The sequence below is a fragment of the Rhineura floridana genome, chromosome 5, assembly GCF_030035675.1.
Source record: "Rhineura floridana isolate rRhiFlo1 chromosome 5, rRhiFlo1.hap2, whole genome shotgun sequence".
Taxonomy (NCBI): domain Eukaryota; kingdom Metazoa; phylum Chordata; class Lepidosauria; order Squamata; family Rhineuridae; genus Rhineura; species Rhineura floridana.
Genome location: NC_084484.1, coordinates 122,915,797 through 122,933,491, shown reverse-complemented (window position 1 = coordinate 122,933,491; position 17,695 = coordinate 122,915,797). Strand labels below are relative to the sequence as shown.

The 17,695-nt window shown below is 38.8% G+C and overlaps 1 protein-coding gene across 4 annotated transcripts in view; it reads right to left on the bottom strand.

Moving 5' to 3' along the window:
* The window catches only part of CADM2 (cell adhesion molecule 2), an 844,740-nt gene that overhangs the window by 78,780 nt on the left and 748,265 nt on the right, over positions 1 to 17,695 (bottom strand). For 3 of the 4 annotated variants that reach the window (XM_061627959.1, XM_061627960.1, XM_061627962.1), the window contains one exon: positions 9,752 to 9,868. The exons of the other annotated variant lie outside the window; for it this stretch is intronic. In XM_061627959.1, coding sequence (XP_061483943.1) covers positions 9,752 to 9,868 — 117 coding nt within the window. The remainder of the gene's footprint in view (positions 1 to 9,751; positions 9,869 to 17,695) is intronic. 4 annotated transcript variants of the gene reach the window in all.

The following is a 17,695-nucleotide window of genomic DNA, read 5'->3' as shown; positions in this document are numbered from 1 at the left end:
CCTGAAATTTATGAACTTCTGCAACGTTTCTACTTTCCTAGGAGTAAGTCCTGCTGAACTCAATGCGGCTTTCTTCTGAGTAATGATGTGTAGAACTGGGCTGACATGCTTTAACCCACAAAATCCATGAGACAGAACTAGCAGAATGAATTGATCCACCCTCTATTTCTTGACTCGGCTGAAGCACCTTTCACTCCTTCCATCCACAGGAATGGAAGGGGGACCAGGACTGTACCTAAGGTTTGAAGGCTGTTCCATGCAATCAGGGAGCCTATACAATCAGGGTTTCCATCACATGAAAGACACTACATGCATGGAGGCCCATTTCACACTTCCACTGACTGCTGCAGTTGGACCTGGGAATACTAGATGGGATTCTGCTTTCAGTTACAAGTGGGAGAAGGTTTGAAAGGGACTTGTCTCTTTTCTTTGGCTTACAAACCCAAAATTCATATAAAATCAGAAACCCATATCTGTGATAAATTAAGTTTGCCCATGATCAAGAAGCTGCAATCCTAACCTCACTTTCCTGGGAGTAAGCCCCAATGAATTCAACAGGACTTAGTTCTGAGTAGACATGGTTAGGATTACCCTGCTATAATTGCCCAAGTTACGATTTGAGGCATCAGCAAAGCTGTTTTAAGGTATTGCTGATTAATTGTTTTGTTATCACAATAATAATAGTAACAAAAGCTTAGCTCATTCTATTTCCATCTATTGCTCAGTATATACATAACTAAAATATATCTGGATAGGCTTAAGGAAATAAAAAAAGTTGTTAGCAGGCATCTAAAACATCTGCTAAAACATGTATAGGATTATGGATATGTATAGGAGTGCAGCTATTGCAAATATCACTAATCACTAGTTCTAGTGGCAAGGAGGCTATGGGGAAAAGATGGACTTAGATAAACAGGAAAAAAGTTAAAGAGCAAAACTGTAAGCAAGCTTATAAAAATAATACTGAGGGAAATTAGAAATGCCATATCTGTCACAGAGGTCAAAGCAAGACGGCATATCATTTTAATTAATTAGCTAACAATGATACAGTTATGAAGTATGCCATAAAATAGCTAGCTGTTTAACATGCTGCCGAACACAATATGCTTTAAAGGTTAGACGCTGATCACTCCATTTATTAGCAGTGTACACATGAGTAACCCTATAAGAGCTACTACTTCCTTATCTCAGGCACCATTCACCAGAGCTGGCCTCTCTTCTCTTTGTATGGCTTTGCTGCTGCTTTGTACCCAATTTCTCTCTCAGTATCTCAGAAGTACTGAGGTACTTTAATGAGATCACACAGAAGAAAAATTGGAGTCACAGGCAAGAAACCTGGTGTTGTGGGATACATTTCAATATCAAAGGAGCCGGGAAACCATACCACTGCCCAGGTAATTCCTGCAACTTCCTCTAATGAAAGGGATGTTTTACTTTTTACTTATCCATACATATAATATTTTTCTTAGGCTGCCATTAAGCTGTAATCATGTGATGACAGCTTTCTAAATGCAGTGGGGTCATGGCAGTGGCAGCAGGCCAGCAAGTGAGAGAAGGAGGGAGGCAGGCCAGCAGTAGCGGTGGCAGCAGGCTAGGAGGAAGGGGGGACTAAGCAAGGTGGCGAGGGGCTGGGTGAAGCTAGGTGGTGGTAGGGGGCTGATTTAGGCGAAGCCACACAAAGGAGACTTGAATATCATGGGAGGGGGATCCTAAAGCCACTTCACTTGGATTTTCAAATGCTTACAAGCGTCAGACTGGATTCCTTTGTGTGCTTGTATATCCACGTTTAAGTGTGCATATGTCTATGGACAAGGACATACTGAAATGCATATGTGTATGAACATACAGAGCATCCAGACAGTGGCACTTCTGATGAATACTTCTTCTAATAGTCCTCTCAAAGGAGGATTGCAGTAAGTGAATTTACAACAGGACATCTCACCACCTCCATGTAAGCATGCAAAAAATTGGAAAAGAACAAAGAAAGTGCTGACACTGGAAACGTAGCCCAGTCATCTTGAAACAACTGCCAAATGCTTTTTCGGACTGCTCAGATTAGATGCAGTAGCTCACAGCTAGGAGTGGTAAACTCATGACACCATGTTGCTCCTATGATAGGGGCAAAAGCCTGATTGGGAGCTGTAGCAACCTTTGCCAAAGAGCTGCTCTTACTGTGAATGATCATTGGGCTTTAGAGTTGGATGGGGGTTGTAGGCCATCTTGTCCAACCCCCTGCTCAGTGCAGGAAATCCAGAGCTAGAATTATCCCCAACAGATGCCTGCCTAGCCTCTCCTTGAAGACCTCAAGAAAGGAAGAGCCCATTACTCTTCTAGGTAATTGGTTCTATTGTCAAAGTGCTCTTAACGGTCAAGAGACTTCTATTAATGTTCAGTCCAAATCAACTCTCCTTTAACGTAAGTCCATTACATCTGGTCCTGCAGAATGCAGTATGTTGGGGGGTCTCGCAGGGTATGATTGTCAATACTAGTAATGGAAGAGAACTGTACAAAAAGGCCCACTGTCGCCCTGATACTTGTTATGCCAAATGTATGTAATTTAGGAACTGTTACATGTTTGAGGCTCTCTTAACTGAAGACACTGAAAATCTGAAAAAGCCTCTCTGTAGCATTCCATTGCAATAAAGGACAAGTACTGTGGGCCAGTATCAGCTCCTATCAGTGGAGGTATGTGCAGTATGCACAGAAATAGGGCCCTGTGTGAATGAAGGCCCCTGAGACATATACATCTTATGTATATTTATTAATCTTTTTTTGAAAATCCTTTCATTCATTTTGTTCCTTTAAATAAAGTAATGATAACAGAAAATTTATGTAACTTTAAAGGTGACAATGATGACATTGAACTTGTCAAGGATTAGCAATACCTCTGCGCAGTCATTAACCAAAATGGAGACAATAGTCAAGAAATCAGAAGAAGGCTAGGACTGGGGAGGGCAGCTATGAGAGAACTAGAAAAGGTCCTCAAATGCAAAGATGTATCACTGAACACTAAAGTCAGGATCATTCAGACCATGATATTCCCGATCTCTATGTATGGATGTGAAAGTTGGACAGTGAAAAAAGCAGATAAGAGAAAAATCTACTCATTTGAAATGTGGTGTTGGAGGAGAGCTTTGCGCATACCATGGACTGTGAAAAAGACAAATAATTGGGTGTTAGAACAAATTAAACCAGAACTATCACTAGAAGCTAAAATGATAAAACTGAGGTTATCATACTTTGGACACATCATGAGAAGACATGATTCACTAGAAAAGACAATAATGCTGTGAAAAACAGAAGGGAGTAGAAAAAGAGGAAGACCAAACGAGATGGACTGATCTCTTCCATAAAGGAAGCCACAGACCTGAACAGGGTGGTTCACAACAGATGCTATTGGAGGTTGCTGATTCATAGGGTTGCCATAAGTCGTAATTGACTTGAAGGAACATAGCAACAAAAACAAGTAAAGGTGAATGAATAGGACCCCCCCAAAAGGGCGTTATGCAGTCCCCTGCAAAACATAAATCAGCCACTAGCTCCTATATGAAAACTACACAGCAAAACATATGAAGCTGCCTCTACTGAGTCAGGCCATTGGTCCATCTAGCTCAATTTTGTCTACACTGACTGGAAGCGTCTTTCAAGGATTTCAGACAGGGTTCTCCCCCAGCCTTACTTGGAGATGCCAGGGATTGAGTCTGGGTCCTTCTGTATGCAAAGCAGATGGCTCTACCTCTGAGCTGTGGCTCAGAAAATCTACAACAAAAGCCTATTGAGGCATTGAGATTTTCCTGTCTTTTGGTTCTTTGGTTTTCTTCAGTCTACTCATTTTGACAATACTTTTGTTGATATGGTTGTTAATATTTTTCCAGACATACAAGCCAAAATATTTTAAAAGTCTATTTCTTCCCTACACTGAATTGCATTTAGATTTCTTAAATTAATGGGTAATATAGAAATACAAAAAATATCACTTAATAGTTACAGTGATTGAAAGTTAAGAGCAAATGTGTGTCTGACCAAGTGAGCAAAAAACTAGTCTAAGGAAGCCTTTCATGAAATGCTACTGTTAATGATCCAAGTAGATTTAGTAACTTTTCAAGGTTGCTTTCTGATCGTTATGCAAATGAAAGCATGCCTGGATTGCAAATCTTTAGAGTCAGCTGTAAATGTTACTTTCCTGTGGAATATATAAGCTGTAGCATAGGCTGCAGTATCATAAGGAATCACTTCAGTGTGAAATGAGTTAATAGTTAAGATGGGAGCTCCAAAGCACAGTAGCTGCATATTGTGTAATATATATGTATTGAAATAGTGCCTTTTGTGACTGTATATGGAATTCTAGAAAGACAAATTTAATGGCTCTTGAAATACAAGGATTATGATAAATGATAAATGATGACAATGCAAATTGAGAGACCCCATATGAAAATGAAAAGAGGTCATGAATTGCATCTTGCTAGAAGTGGTCACACATCTTTTACAGCTTTTGCGGTGGGGAGAATTAGATTATTCATTTCCAACAGCACAATTCTGTGATATTAGTTTTATGCTGTGACTTTCTTTAAAAATATTTCGGAAAGAGGCCAAACTGAAAATAAAAATTATTGTAGAAAAAGCTGTGTTCCAAAGAACAAGCAGCTCTGAACATAGATTTCATACTCAACCATACTCAGAAACAGTAAAGATGATGGTATAACCATAAAATGCCAGATATTTCCTCACGTGCTTATGAGGAGCAAACTGCAACCTAGCTGTTCTAACTAGTGTTTGGAACTTCTTTTCATAATGAGTCTCTCTCTCTCCCACACACACACAGAGCTACTACATATAGCTACTATTAAGATAACTGAACTAGCTTCCTCTAATTCCCATAGGGAGTTCTTATTTCTTACGTTATGTACAGTCATTCTGTCACCACAAGGATTTACACTTATACAATGGAACTTTCCCCCTCTCCTTCACGTGTGACCTCAAATCTTCTCCAGAGGGTTGGGGGAAAACCCAGAACAGATTTAGGCAGTGCATGCAGGGAAGGAAGGGGGGGGAGTTCCATTGCACAAGCATAAAACCTTGCATTGACATCACCAGTTAGTTGGATACCCAATATTAGCAAGAACACCACCAGATGGTGGGAATGTGTATGAAAAGGAGACTATGGGTGCACTGTAACTGAGCAGTTGTGCTGTAAGAAACAATCATTCTGCAGAACTACAATCTACAAACTAACTTGAGTTACAACAGGTCATTCAAAAAGATCTACTTTCATAAGAGCAACATATATGTTCTCTCAAGGATATGGATGAGCCTGTTAGGCAGTGGAGGCTGGTCCATTAGGAAAAACCAGGGCATTCCCCTACCAAGGGGAATTGCAAGCAAAAAATGTAAACATTTCCCCCAAATTTACAAAAATCGAAAAGCCACAATCTTTCCAATCTCTGATACAATCATTATCATTCCATTTGAACTTAAGACATTTATGTCATTCTCCTGTTCTCTGGCCAATCAGCTGTCTGCACTGCTCAGCCATTTCCAATCCAAAACTACTATTTTATTTATTTAATTTGTATCCCGACCTTCCTCCCAGCAGGAGCTCAGGGTGGCATGGCCAGGAGGTCCATCCTATCTGTCTCCAGGCAGAAGAAACAAAAAAAATAACATTTTACTAGTGTTAGCACCAGCAGTTTCACAGGTTCCTGCCCCCTCTTGTTGTCATGACAGCATTGCAGCCAATCAGGAATTAGCATACAGCCATAGCACACATATATAGTCATAGCATTAGTAGGTCTACCTCAGGGTAGACTTGTTAGACCTATCTGAATCATAGATGTATTCCGGGCATGCTCAGAGCTGTTTCCTGGAATGTTGCCCCTCCTCAACAGGAGAAACAGCAGGGAGTGTTAGTGTCTGTTTTGTGATTTTGCACATGTGCACATGAGAGACCAAGCAAGCAATGGTGCACACAGTGAGAGTCTCTTTCTAACAGTATTTATCTATTTTCTACTTTACTGTTTTGCATTTTTTTTCTCTGAATGAGGGGATTGGGAAGAGAAATGATGGATGGTTTGTTTGTGTGTTGCTACAAACTTTGTATTAACCATTTCTCTGCATTCACTCATTATAAGCTACAACAGCTGCTGGGTAGCACAGGGCAGGTTGAGGTAAGCCCAAAGCTTGGAAAAGTTACTTTTTTAAACTACAACTCCCATCAGCCCCAACTGGCATGGCCACTGGATTGGGCTGATGGGAATTGTAGTTCAAAAAAGTAACTTTTCCAAGCCCTGGGTAAGCCATATGCAATTCCAGAGTATTTTTCAGAGTGTTTCCAGAAAAGGTGTGTGTGTGTGTATCTGCTTCCAATACTTTGCTCTTTCAATTTAGAGAGAGAAGTGTTTTGGATAATGAAAAGTTAAATTGGGGGGGTATAGCATGCAACTAGAAGCAAGTATTTGTTTAGGTTTTTGGCAATGGATGTGTAGGTGTAACAATACATTAATTCAAAAGCTTATGTCATGTGATATGGCTTAATTTCTAAATAAGATGCATGGAGTCAATCTTGTCTGAAAATCATACTTGGACCCTCTTTCATGGAAGTTCTTCCCATGTCCATAGATGTACATATAATTGATGTTTTTCAATACGGAAACAATGGCACTCTGCACATGTGTAATGGCACACTTTCCTAAATTAGTGTTGTACAAGTCTTGTCAGTAAAACAGCAAGGTTAAAAATTGTAGCCCCACCAAGTCAAAATGTCACCAGTTGTTGCTGCTCTTAGGCCTTGGTGTTCCACATACAAATTACAATCAAGAGAATAGGGTGGGTCCTATTTTCAGGTGTCAAAGGCCAGGGTAAAGTAGTGCGCCTTCAGTATATGACAGAAATATATAATGAAAGTGCCAGACGGAACTCTGCGCGGAGGCAATACTACACCTTAAGGGCTGCCACAGAGAATGCCCTCTCCCAAGCCACCAGCTCCCAAAAGTCTGAAGGCAGTGGAACTAACAAGAGGGCCCTGTCTGCCAACATTAACACCCAAGAGGGTCTGTAGGGAAGGAGGCAGATATTTGGTGCCTGAATCATTCAGGGTAGGTGTTCCCAAACTGTGGTCTGTGGAACACCAGTGGTCCACGAGCTTCATTCAGGTGGCCTGTGTCATACCCACATTAAATACTCATATTGATTTTTAGTTGTATTTTAATTGTTGCTTTTATTTCTTATATTGTATTTTACTGTATCACAATTTAAGTTCCATGGAATGCAGATTGTAAAACAATAAAATACAACATAAAAATAAAAGCAACAATTAAAATACAATTAAAAATCATACAGTAGCACAGCACATTAAAATTGCTACAAAAATCAGTAAGTAGTCAGAAAGACCCTCAGCAGTTTCCAAGTGGGGGGGAAAGTTTGGGAACTACTCATTTGGGGCTTTAAACACTGTAGTAGACTGCCTTAGGAAAGGCAGAAAAAACCTGAGAACCAAACATCTATTCCCAGAATATCTTGAAAATTGCTGCAAGCTTCAAAAATACGTAGTAAAAGTTTGCAAAGCTAAGGAAACAAAAACAGTGTGCTTTAGTTTGCCTCTGTTTCAGCACTAGTTGCATTGTATTTTGTCTCCATATATTGGGAAGATGGAACACTCTTGTTGCAGCAGGGAGATGCCTCAGCCATTTGGTATACAAGTAGTCATCCACTGAGTCCTCCTGGGTGATCTTGTATATTGTTTTAAATGCTTATCTATGTACTATGAACCATTTTCCAAAATCAATAACACTATGTACTGATGCCGACTATGACTGGAGAGAGCCAGGTTCAAGCCTTCACTCAGCTGTGAAGCTGAAGGACTAATCACTATCTCAGAGGAGTAAATTACTTCACAGAGTTGTTGAAAGGATAAAAATGGAAGCAGAGGGGGCACGTATGCTGCCTTGAGTTTATTGGAAGAAAGGTGGGATATAAAGATATACATAAAATATAATTTGCGCAGACTGTTAGTGAGAGCTGTGCTTAAGTCACCTATCACCAATCCTGGGTCTCATCCTTGTCACTCCAAACGCTGTATCACCTGTGTGTACCTCAGGGAGATAGCCACTTTTACAAGCACTAGGACAGGCAGGACATATTACATCAAACAGAACATCACCTGCAGGTCCTGCAATATAGTTTACATCATCGAGTGCAAAAGACCAGGATGTCATATCCAATACGTAGGAAAGACCATAAATGACCTACGCACTCGCTTCAGGAACCACAAGTCGGCAATTTTGACAAAAAAAGTGGAGCAACTAGTTGCAAAGCATTTTAACATCGAGGGTCACAGCCTGTTGGACTTTTCCATTACAGCGATAGAGATGCCAGCAGATCCAGCAGCATTGACTAAAAGGGAGAACTTTTGGATTTACTCTCTGGACACATTGGCACCACATGGCCTGAACCTGGAGGACAGTACCACCACTACTGAGCTTCTGCAAATGAAGCCCCTCTGAGCATTCCATCCTCAAAGCTCTATAACTGCCACCTTGGTAACAGCATTTGTATGTTAGCAGCTGATGAAGGCGGAAGCTGAAACGTTTTGTTAATACACTAAAAACCTGTTTGGTTAATCACAATTACGTTCATATATACACATACACACACACACACACACACACATATATACATACATATACATATATACACACACATATATACATATACATACTCACAAGTGTATGTGTGTAACAAATATTACACATGTATACACATACATCTACAAAATATACTCTCTTTTGTAGCTTAATTGTTTATTTAGTTGTAAATTAACATATATTAGTGGTTATGTTGACCTGTCAGTATGCATCATTATTTAGAAAATATGAATTAATAATTGGAAACTTGTCTCAAATTTATGAATTTAATCAACTATTTTTCTTGGTTGGTTAACAGTGCAATCCTTTAACGTCTACTCAGAAGTAAGCACCACTGAGTTTAATGAGACTTACTCCATTCTGCAGCCTTGTCCAATCAAGTACAACTTTCCCACATCCAGCAAAGAACTGGTTGATTGTGTGAAGGTGTTACTAATCTCCATTAAAATCACTAGTCCAGCCATAGCATTGTGACTTATAACAAATGGATTGCTGAGTGGGTGTGTGACTGCTGTTCCACAACACCACCATCACACTGCTAGAAACAGTAATTTTCTAATAAAAGAAGCATTACTTTTCAAAATGTGATCTTGATTCTCAATTGCAGCTGAGGGACAACTATAGATTTCTAGGGCAAAATAACTATGCTCCAGAAAGGCCTGTTAGATATCGCCAGAAGGAAACAGAATTAATGAAAAATTAAACTATAAACACTAATAAAACAGTTCTAAATAAATATAAGGTTAAATCCAAATCACTTACACATTCACAGCCTATTAGCAACAGAAAAGCTATCATTTTAAGAGACAATGTTAATTTAAAATTAAGTATGTTTCCTTCTAATTCAAGTTTAATGTGATTTTAAAGGAAGCAATTACTTATAAAACCAGCTAAACACACAACATTCATAAATATCATTAGACAAAAATGCACTCATAACTATGGTAATTGCTGACAATTAAATTAGACTTTCCAAAGTATAGTAAACTGAACTTTAAACGTGCAATATTCACATCCTCTCTTTAGCATTTTGGTCATACTTAGTGTGCTTATACCTGTGGTTGCCTATTGATACTGTGATTTGCAGGCCATAACAAAGAAGCATACTGTACCTCGTGTGTTGATGGCCGCTGCCGATGGGACTGTGCTTGTTAAGGCTACAGTGGTTGTGACTGTTGCAGTGGTAAGGGAGGGGATGACAGTGGTGGGAAGCAAAATGTTGGAAACATCTGGTGAGTGGAAAAAAATATAAAATAAAATCATATCATGCAAACAGGGGGAAGCAGCATAACAATGATTCAATTTGAAAATACACATGTGTAGAAAAAATGTTTAAATTAAAACATGCTTAGCACAAGCCAACAAATGTACAGGAGTATACTCTGAAATTCTTGACATTAGATCACTCTCTCTTTTGTTACGTTCAAATAGCAACAGTCAGAATTTTAAACAATAAAAGACTTGTTCAAATGACTCAAATTTCCACAAATAGGAGAGTGAATCTGTAAGTGACAAGAATCCTTCTCTTCACTAAGCCATTTTAAAATGCCTCGTACAATAATAAAGCAAATACAGATGAAACAACATGCTGTGCCAGCGTGGGAGATGAAAACACAACACCATCATGCTAAAATAAACACACATGTTAACAAGAGATGGCTGTATGTTAAAGCACCTACTTTCAGACAGACTCAATTAAAGAAAACGGGTGAATGGCTACTAACTCTAAAAGCTGCTATTTTGGATTTGCTTCTCTTCTTCCACATTTTGTTATAGGCAACAGCAGTCTGCCAAGATCCAGAGCAGAGAATACATCAAAATATTTTCTCTGTATTCACTACCATTCAACTTACTATGAATAAGAGTTACTTCACATAAAACAATAATTCATTAACCTTCGTTGTATTGTCTGGTGACCAGTTGTACAAACGATCACAGTAAGTTGTTACTACATGTATGACTCATACAGAAAGATCACTAACAGAAACAAAACCCAAAGCATCATCAGCTTTTAGATTATATCTTGAATTGAGTAAGTACACATTAAGCTTAAAGCCACTGCTGCTAAAACACATCATAAATTCCTTGTAGCAAAATCTTTTGTGATTTTAATATATAGAGGACAATAAAGAGACAAGTAGGAGGGAAACAGAAGAACACCTCTAAAATCTGCACTGCCTAGAGCACTGGAGATTAACGTTTCTTTGTCTAGTTAGACAATGAAAATAAGAAAGAAAAGGCACTGAAGAAAACAACTTCGAATACTGTGAAGCTCAGTTAAACATGTAGGAGCCTACATATTTAAAGCCAAGCTTCAGAGGAGAGTGGTTGCACATACCACACAGGTACAAACACTATTACTACAGGAGCAGCTAACGGTGGCATCTGTGAAACAAGACTACAAAAATTGGAAATGCAAATCAGAATCACAACATTTATTTCCTGGGAAAATTAGTATCATACAATACCATCCCTTCTCTGGGAAGAAAAAGATATGCAGCATCTCACATAAGGTATGCAGGACCTCAAACTGTTGAGTCCTAAAGGGAAGCATTTTCAGAACACATCATGCTTCCATTCACAATGATAAGTTTAGCAGACTTTTGATTTTACATGTATTTCTACTTTTCATGCATGTCAGATTGTATTGCAATTTGAAAAGATTCCTACCCTTTCTCCAAGACAACAGATAAATTAACCCAAAATTAATAAATAGCAGTATCAGTCTCTCTTGAGTCTATACTTGCAAAAAATTCACAGCAAAATATCTATATAAACTAGGGCTTCCAGGACTGGTTTTTGCCTGGAGACTGGAGCTTTGGGATCCTTTCTGGGTCTCTGGGTAAGTCATTCCACTCTTTGGATTCGCAGCTTTCATTTTTTTTAAATTAAGTTTCTAGGTAGCTTAGCCCCCTCTAGGATGCACACCTTAACGTGGTGAGGGGGTTTGAGAGTGTTGAAGAAGCTAAGAGCAATCATGTCAGAAGTCTAGACCAAGAGGCTAGACTCCTAGCAGGGGCACCCAAGGCGGAATGGTCAAAGCTGAAACACCAGACTAAGATGCATCCAAACTCAGAGGAAGGCAATGGTAAACTACCTCTGACTATCTCTTATCACGAAAACCCTATGAACAGAGTATCCAAAATGCAACATGAGATAGTCCTGGAAGATGAGACCCCCAGGTCAGAAGGCACTCACCAAGCTACTGGGGAAGAACAAAGGACAACTAAAATGGACAGGAATGGGATATCTTCAATCAGGTAACTACAAAATATTTTATGCAGGAAATGAGAAATTAAGAAGAAATGGGGTTGCTTTAATAGTGAGAAGTGATGTAGCAAGAGCAATTAGGAGCTACAATGCAAGATCTGAGCGAGTGATATCAATGAGATTAAACAGAAAACCTATTAACAGAACCATCATCCAAGTCTATGCTCCAATGGCAAATGCAGAAGAAGAGAAATTGGAGAGATTTTACGCAGAAGTACAGGAAGAAATTGATCACACACCCAAACAAGATGTGCTGATAATCATGGGGGATTGGAATGCAAAAGTAGGGAAGAGAGAAGAATTAGGAATTGTGGGGAAATGGGGCCTAGGAGACAGAAATGAAGCAGGAGAAAGACTTATTGAATTCTGTGAAGCCAATAATTTGTTTCTTGCAAACACATATTTTGAGCAACTGAAAAGACGACTGTACACGTGGACATCACCAAATGGTCAATATAGGAATCAAATTGATAATATAATTGGTAGCAGAAGATGGAGAAGTTCCATACTTTCTGCAAAAACAAGACCAGGAGCAGACTGCGGTACAGATCATGGACTGGTCGTATCGAAAATCAGAGTAAAGCTAAGGAAGACCAACAAAGCAATCATAATACCAAAATACAATTTAAACAACATCCCAGAAGCATATAAAGATCAAATAAGGAACAGGTTTGAGGCTTTAAACTTAGTTGACAGAGAACCATAAGAACTATGGAATGAAGTCAGAGACGTTATCAGGGAAGAATGCAAAAAGACAATACATCTAGTTAAAAAGAGAAAAAGACCTCAATGGATGACTGAAGAAACTCTTCAAATGGTTAAAGAGAGAAGGAAAGCAAAAGCAAAAGGAGATAGAAACACAGTCAGAACCCTAAATGCAACTATACAGCGACGAGTACATAGGGACAAAGAGAACTATTACAATAGTTACTGTATAGAAATTGAAGAGGACAACAAAAAGGGTAGAACAAGAGCCCTGTTCCAAAAGGTTAGAGAAATGAAACGGAAATTTAAACCAAGAGTAGGGATATTGAATAATCAACAGGGTAACACACTCACTAACCGAGATGAAATAAAAGGAAGATGGAAGCGATACACTGAAGAACTCTATAAAAGAGATGCAAGGATGACAGATTCATTCACGGAGGAACCGTATGATGAAGAACCAGAAATTTTAGAATGCTAGGTGAAAGCTGCTCTTAAAATTCTTGGAAGAAACAAATCACCGGAAATAGATGGCATACCAATAGAGTTGCTACAAGCTACTGAGACTGAATCTGTCCAAATTTTGACAAAAATCTGTCAAGAAGTATGGAAAACTAAACAATGGTCCACAGACTAGAAGTGTTCCATATACATCCCAATTCCAGAGAAAGGGGATCCCAGGGAATGCAGTAATTATCAAACTATTGCTTTAATATCCCATGCAAGTAAAGTAATGTTCAAGATTCTACAACAAAAGCTCTTACCATATATAGAGCGAGAAATGCCAGAGGTCCAAGCTGGATTTAGAAAGCGAAGAGGCACCAGAGATCATATCGCAAACATACATTAGATAATGGAACGGACCAAGGAATTTCAGAAGAAAATCACCGTGCTTTATAGATTACAGCAAAGCCTTTGACTGTGTAGATCATAAAAAACTATGGAATGCTTTAAAAGAAATGGGGGTGCCACAGCATCTGATTGTCCTGATGTGCAACCTATACTCTGGACAAGAGGCTACTGTAAGGACAGAATATGGAGAAACTGATTGGTACCCCATCGCAAAGGGTGTGAGACATGGGTGTATTTTATCACCTATTTATTTAATCTATACACAGAACATATACAGAATGCAGGATTGCACCAAGATGAAGGAGGTGTGAAAATTGGAGGGAGAAATATCAATAATTTAAGATATGCAGACGATACCAAACTCTTAGCAGAAACCAGTAATGATTTGAAACGAATGCTGATGAAAGTTAAAGAGGAAAGCACAAAAGTAGGATTACAGCTGAATGTCAAAAAGATGAAAGTAATGACAACAGAAGATTGATGTAACTTTACAGTTGACAATGAGGACATTGAACTTGTCAAGGAATACCTCGGCACAGTCATTAACCAAAATGGAGACAATAGTCAAGAAATCAGAAGAAGGCTAGGAGTGGGGAGGGCAACTTGAGAGAACTAGAAAAGGTCGTTAATGCAAAGATATATCACTGAACACTAAAGTCAGGATCATTCAGACCATAGTATTTCTGACCTCTATGTATGGATGTGAAAGTTGAACAGTGAAAAACGCAGGTCAGAGTAAAATCAACTCATTTGAAATGTGCTGCTAGAGGAGAGTTTTGTGCATACCATGGACTGCGAAAAAGACAAATAATTGGGTGTTAGGACAAATTAAACCAGAACTGTCACTAGAAGCTAAAATGATGAAACTGAGTTATCATACTTTGAACCCATAATGAGAAGACATGATTCATTAGAAAAGACAATAATGCTGAGAAAAACAGCAGGGAGTAGAAAAAGAGGAAGGCCAAACAAGAGATGGATTGATTCCATAAAGGAAGCCACAGACCTGAACTTACAAGATCTGAACAGGGTGGTTCATGACAGATGGTCCTGGAGGTTGCTGATTCATAGGGTTGCCAAAAGTCGTAGTTGACTTGGAGGCACATAACAACAGCAAGGTAGTCTAGTTCAAGAGATATACACCAAAATGTCAGCCCCTCCCCCCGCAACCTCTGTTAAATGAGCTTGGAGCTGGCTGCTCCAACCTTGCCCTTTTAGGTTTGTAGCCAATAAATGAAGTCAGAGTTGTGATTGACAAAGGATTTGTTGCCTGCAGGCAATAGCTAGAACCCATTGCAAGGCCAGAAAACGGTTGACTTTTCCTTGTTTATAGCTTTGTCTTTGTGTGCAGGTCAGGAGATGTAGAACAAAAAAAATCAGATCAGTGTCTTGGTAGGCAATCGTTTACTGTAAACAATTTTTGTTACAATAATATTGTACATGAAGGGTTTTTTAAATTACTTGCAAAAATAGCATGTTATAAATGTTATATTTCAATTACTTTTTGCACAGAAATTTAAAAGTGTACATGCAACTTGTTTAAATTTTCCTGGGCTGTTGAAGAGGGCAGTTTATTTGTTTAATTCACGTTTTGAAAACCTTCCCAATATGAAGCAGTAATCCTATAGTTGCTTTTCTGCGAGTAATGCTGCAATGCTAGTCCCACATACTGGAAATAAACCCCATTGAATTCAATAGGATTTACTTTTGAGTAGACATGGTTAGGATTGTGCTATAAATCAATGGGACTTTTGAGTGAACATAGCAAAGGATTGTGTTTGTGTTGTAAATCTTTCTCTCCTCCTCAATCCTATTTTTTAAAGTAATCAGGCTTACTTAGCACAGTTTTTATTTCCTCAGTTTTTATTATTATAGGAAACTAATACTGATTTTTTTAAAAAAAATGTTCTGGAATGACCAACTGGTTTGATAATAGACTATTATATGGGGTGTGTGTATTTTTAAAACTGCAGTGTGTGTGTGTGTGTGTGTGTGTGTGTGTGTGTGTGTGTGTATGGAGTCTTTCGAACAACCCTGTGAGGTAGGGTTGGAAACCAAGGCAGGTCACAACAAGAACTAAACCCATTTAAAATCTAATAACCACAAAACAAATATGAAACAGTTATTGCAGAATAACTTAAAATAACTTAAAATAACTTAAAGTAACATGATTTTGAATCTTGAGTTGTGTGAATGAAGTTCCTTATCACTTGAGGTTCTAGTCCTGTGCACGCTTCCCTGTTTGAGTAAGCCCCACTGAATACATTGGGACTTGCTTCTGAGTAAACATGCACAAGATTGCACTATAAATATCTTTACAGGTTGTGTAAATAATAAACATATTTTACAGTCATGCTGATATAAATATTTTTTCATACTATGTCCCGATAAGTATCTGATTTCATACTATGGTTCTACATTATTATTTCCTCTACATTTTAAGTCTGCCCTTCATTGGTCATTGCCCCCTCTGCTGTTTTCACTCTCAGGGACAGATTAGGCTGAGAGATGGTGAGTAGTCCATGGTCACCCAGTAAACTTTGTAGCTGATATCCATTTTTAAAAAGTAATTAAAATGATTTACATGCAGGCAAAGCATATGAAGTGGATCCACACAATACATTTAAAGCACGTTCAACTTGCATTTAAAGTCCATAGCTTCCCCCAGAGAATCCTGGGAAGTGTAGTTTCCCTTCAGAGTTATAGTTCCTACCACCCTTAACAAACTACAGTTCCTATATTCTGTGGTGGGATTCATATGCTTCAAATGTGTGTTGAATGTGCTTTAAATGAAGGGTGTGGATCTGCCCTAGCTATGCTGTGCATTCACTAGTGAATTGAAAAGCACAATTTTAAAATATAATTTTTAAACGGGAAGGGCAGTAGCTCAGTGGGAGGGCACATGCTTTGCATGCAAAGGTCCAAAATCCTATCTCTGGAAAAGATTGTTGCCTGGAATCCTGGAGAGCCAATGCTAGTCCATGTCATCAGTACTGAGCTAGATGGTACCAAATGGCCTGAGTCAGTATAAGGCCGCTTTCTTTGTTCCTAAAAGAGGAAAGAGGCCCAAGGGCCACAGTGACTCTGAATTTTTTTTACTGTATGTATTTTATTTACAACATTTATATACTGCTTTATTGTAAAAAAAAAAAAACCCTCAAAGCGGTTTACAGAAGGAATTAAAACAATGATTTTTTTTGCAAAAACGGCTAAAAACAGATATTTAAACGCCTTCAAAATAATAAAACCAACAAAACAGATTTCAAAAATAGCTTCTACATGCTTGGGTAGGCTTGCCTAATCAAAAATGTTTTTAGCAGCTGCCAAAAAGAGTACAATGAAGGCGCCTGCCTAATCTCAATAAACAGGGAGTTCAAAAGTGTGGGTGCTGCCACACAAAAGGATTGATTTCTTAAAAGAGCAGAAAAAGTACTATGTGAAACCCATAACATGAAAAGCAGTCCTTGAACTTGGCCTGGTAGCAAATTGGCAACCAATGCAGATTTCAGAGCAGAGGTATTATGAGCTGATAGTGTCTCACTCATGTCAGCAATAGTGCCACAGCATTCTGCACTAACTGCAGCCCCTGGGTCAGGTTGTTCCGCATGGGGATTTCTGTAACATTAGCTGACTGGCTGCCAGAAGTTTTTTAGTTTTGATTAGGAAACCTGACCTGTTGTGGGATGCTGAGTTTTCTGCCTTACTCATAGGAATCTTGTTGTGGTTGGTATAGTATTGCATTTAGGAAATCATCACTGTCTTTTTCTTTTTCTATTTGCATTTCATTTACCTCCCTCCCTTACATCCACAGAAGCAACAACAGTGGTTCCATGTGCTCAGCTCAACCCCCTGAAACCCCCTGATGCCTCTTGTTGGTTGTATGACAGTTTGTTTCTTACCCAATAGTGGTAAAGGAAAATTAACATACTGGGAAGGATGGATTCAATTTCCAATCAGATAATTTTTTTGTTTTGTTTGAGTGGTATGTGTTGGAATACGTGGTTCAACTCGAACTGGTGGGTTGGGTCTGCATGGTGTTAAAAAGAGGTAGAGAAAAGACCTCTTGATAGGCTATACCTATCCTTTGATCTCCTGCTAACTCTTCCTTCCTGTGTAAACTCTCATTCTTAGGATGCTGACCACATCTTCCGGCTTCTTCTTCGTTCTCTTGAGAGAGAGAGAGAGAGAGAGAGAGAGAGAGAGAGAGAGATGGGAATCTCTTTGTCTGT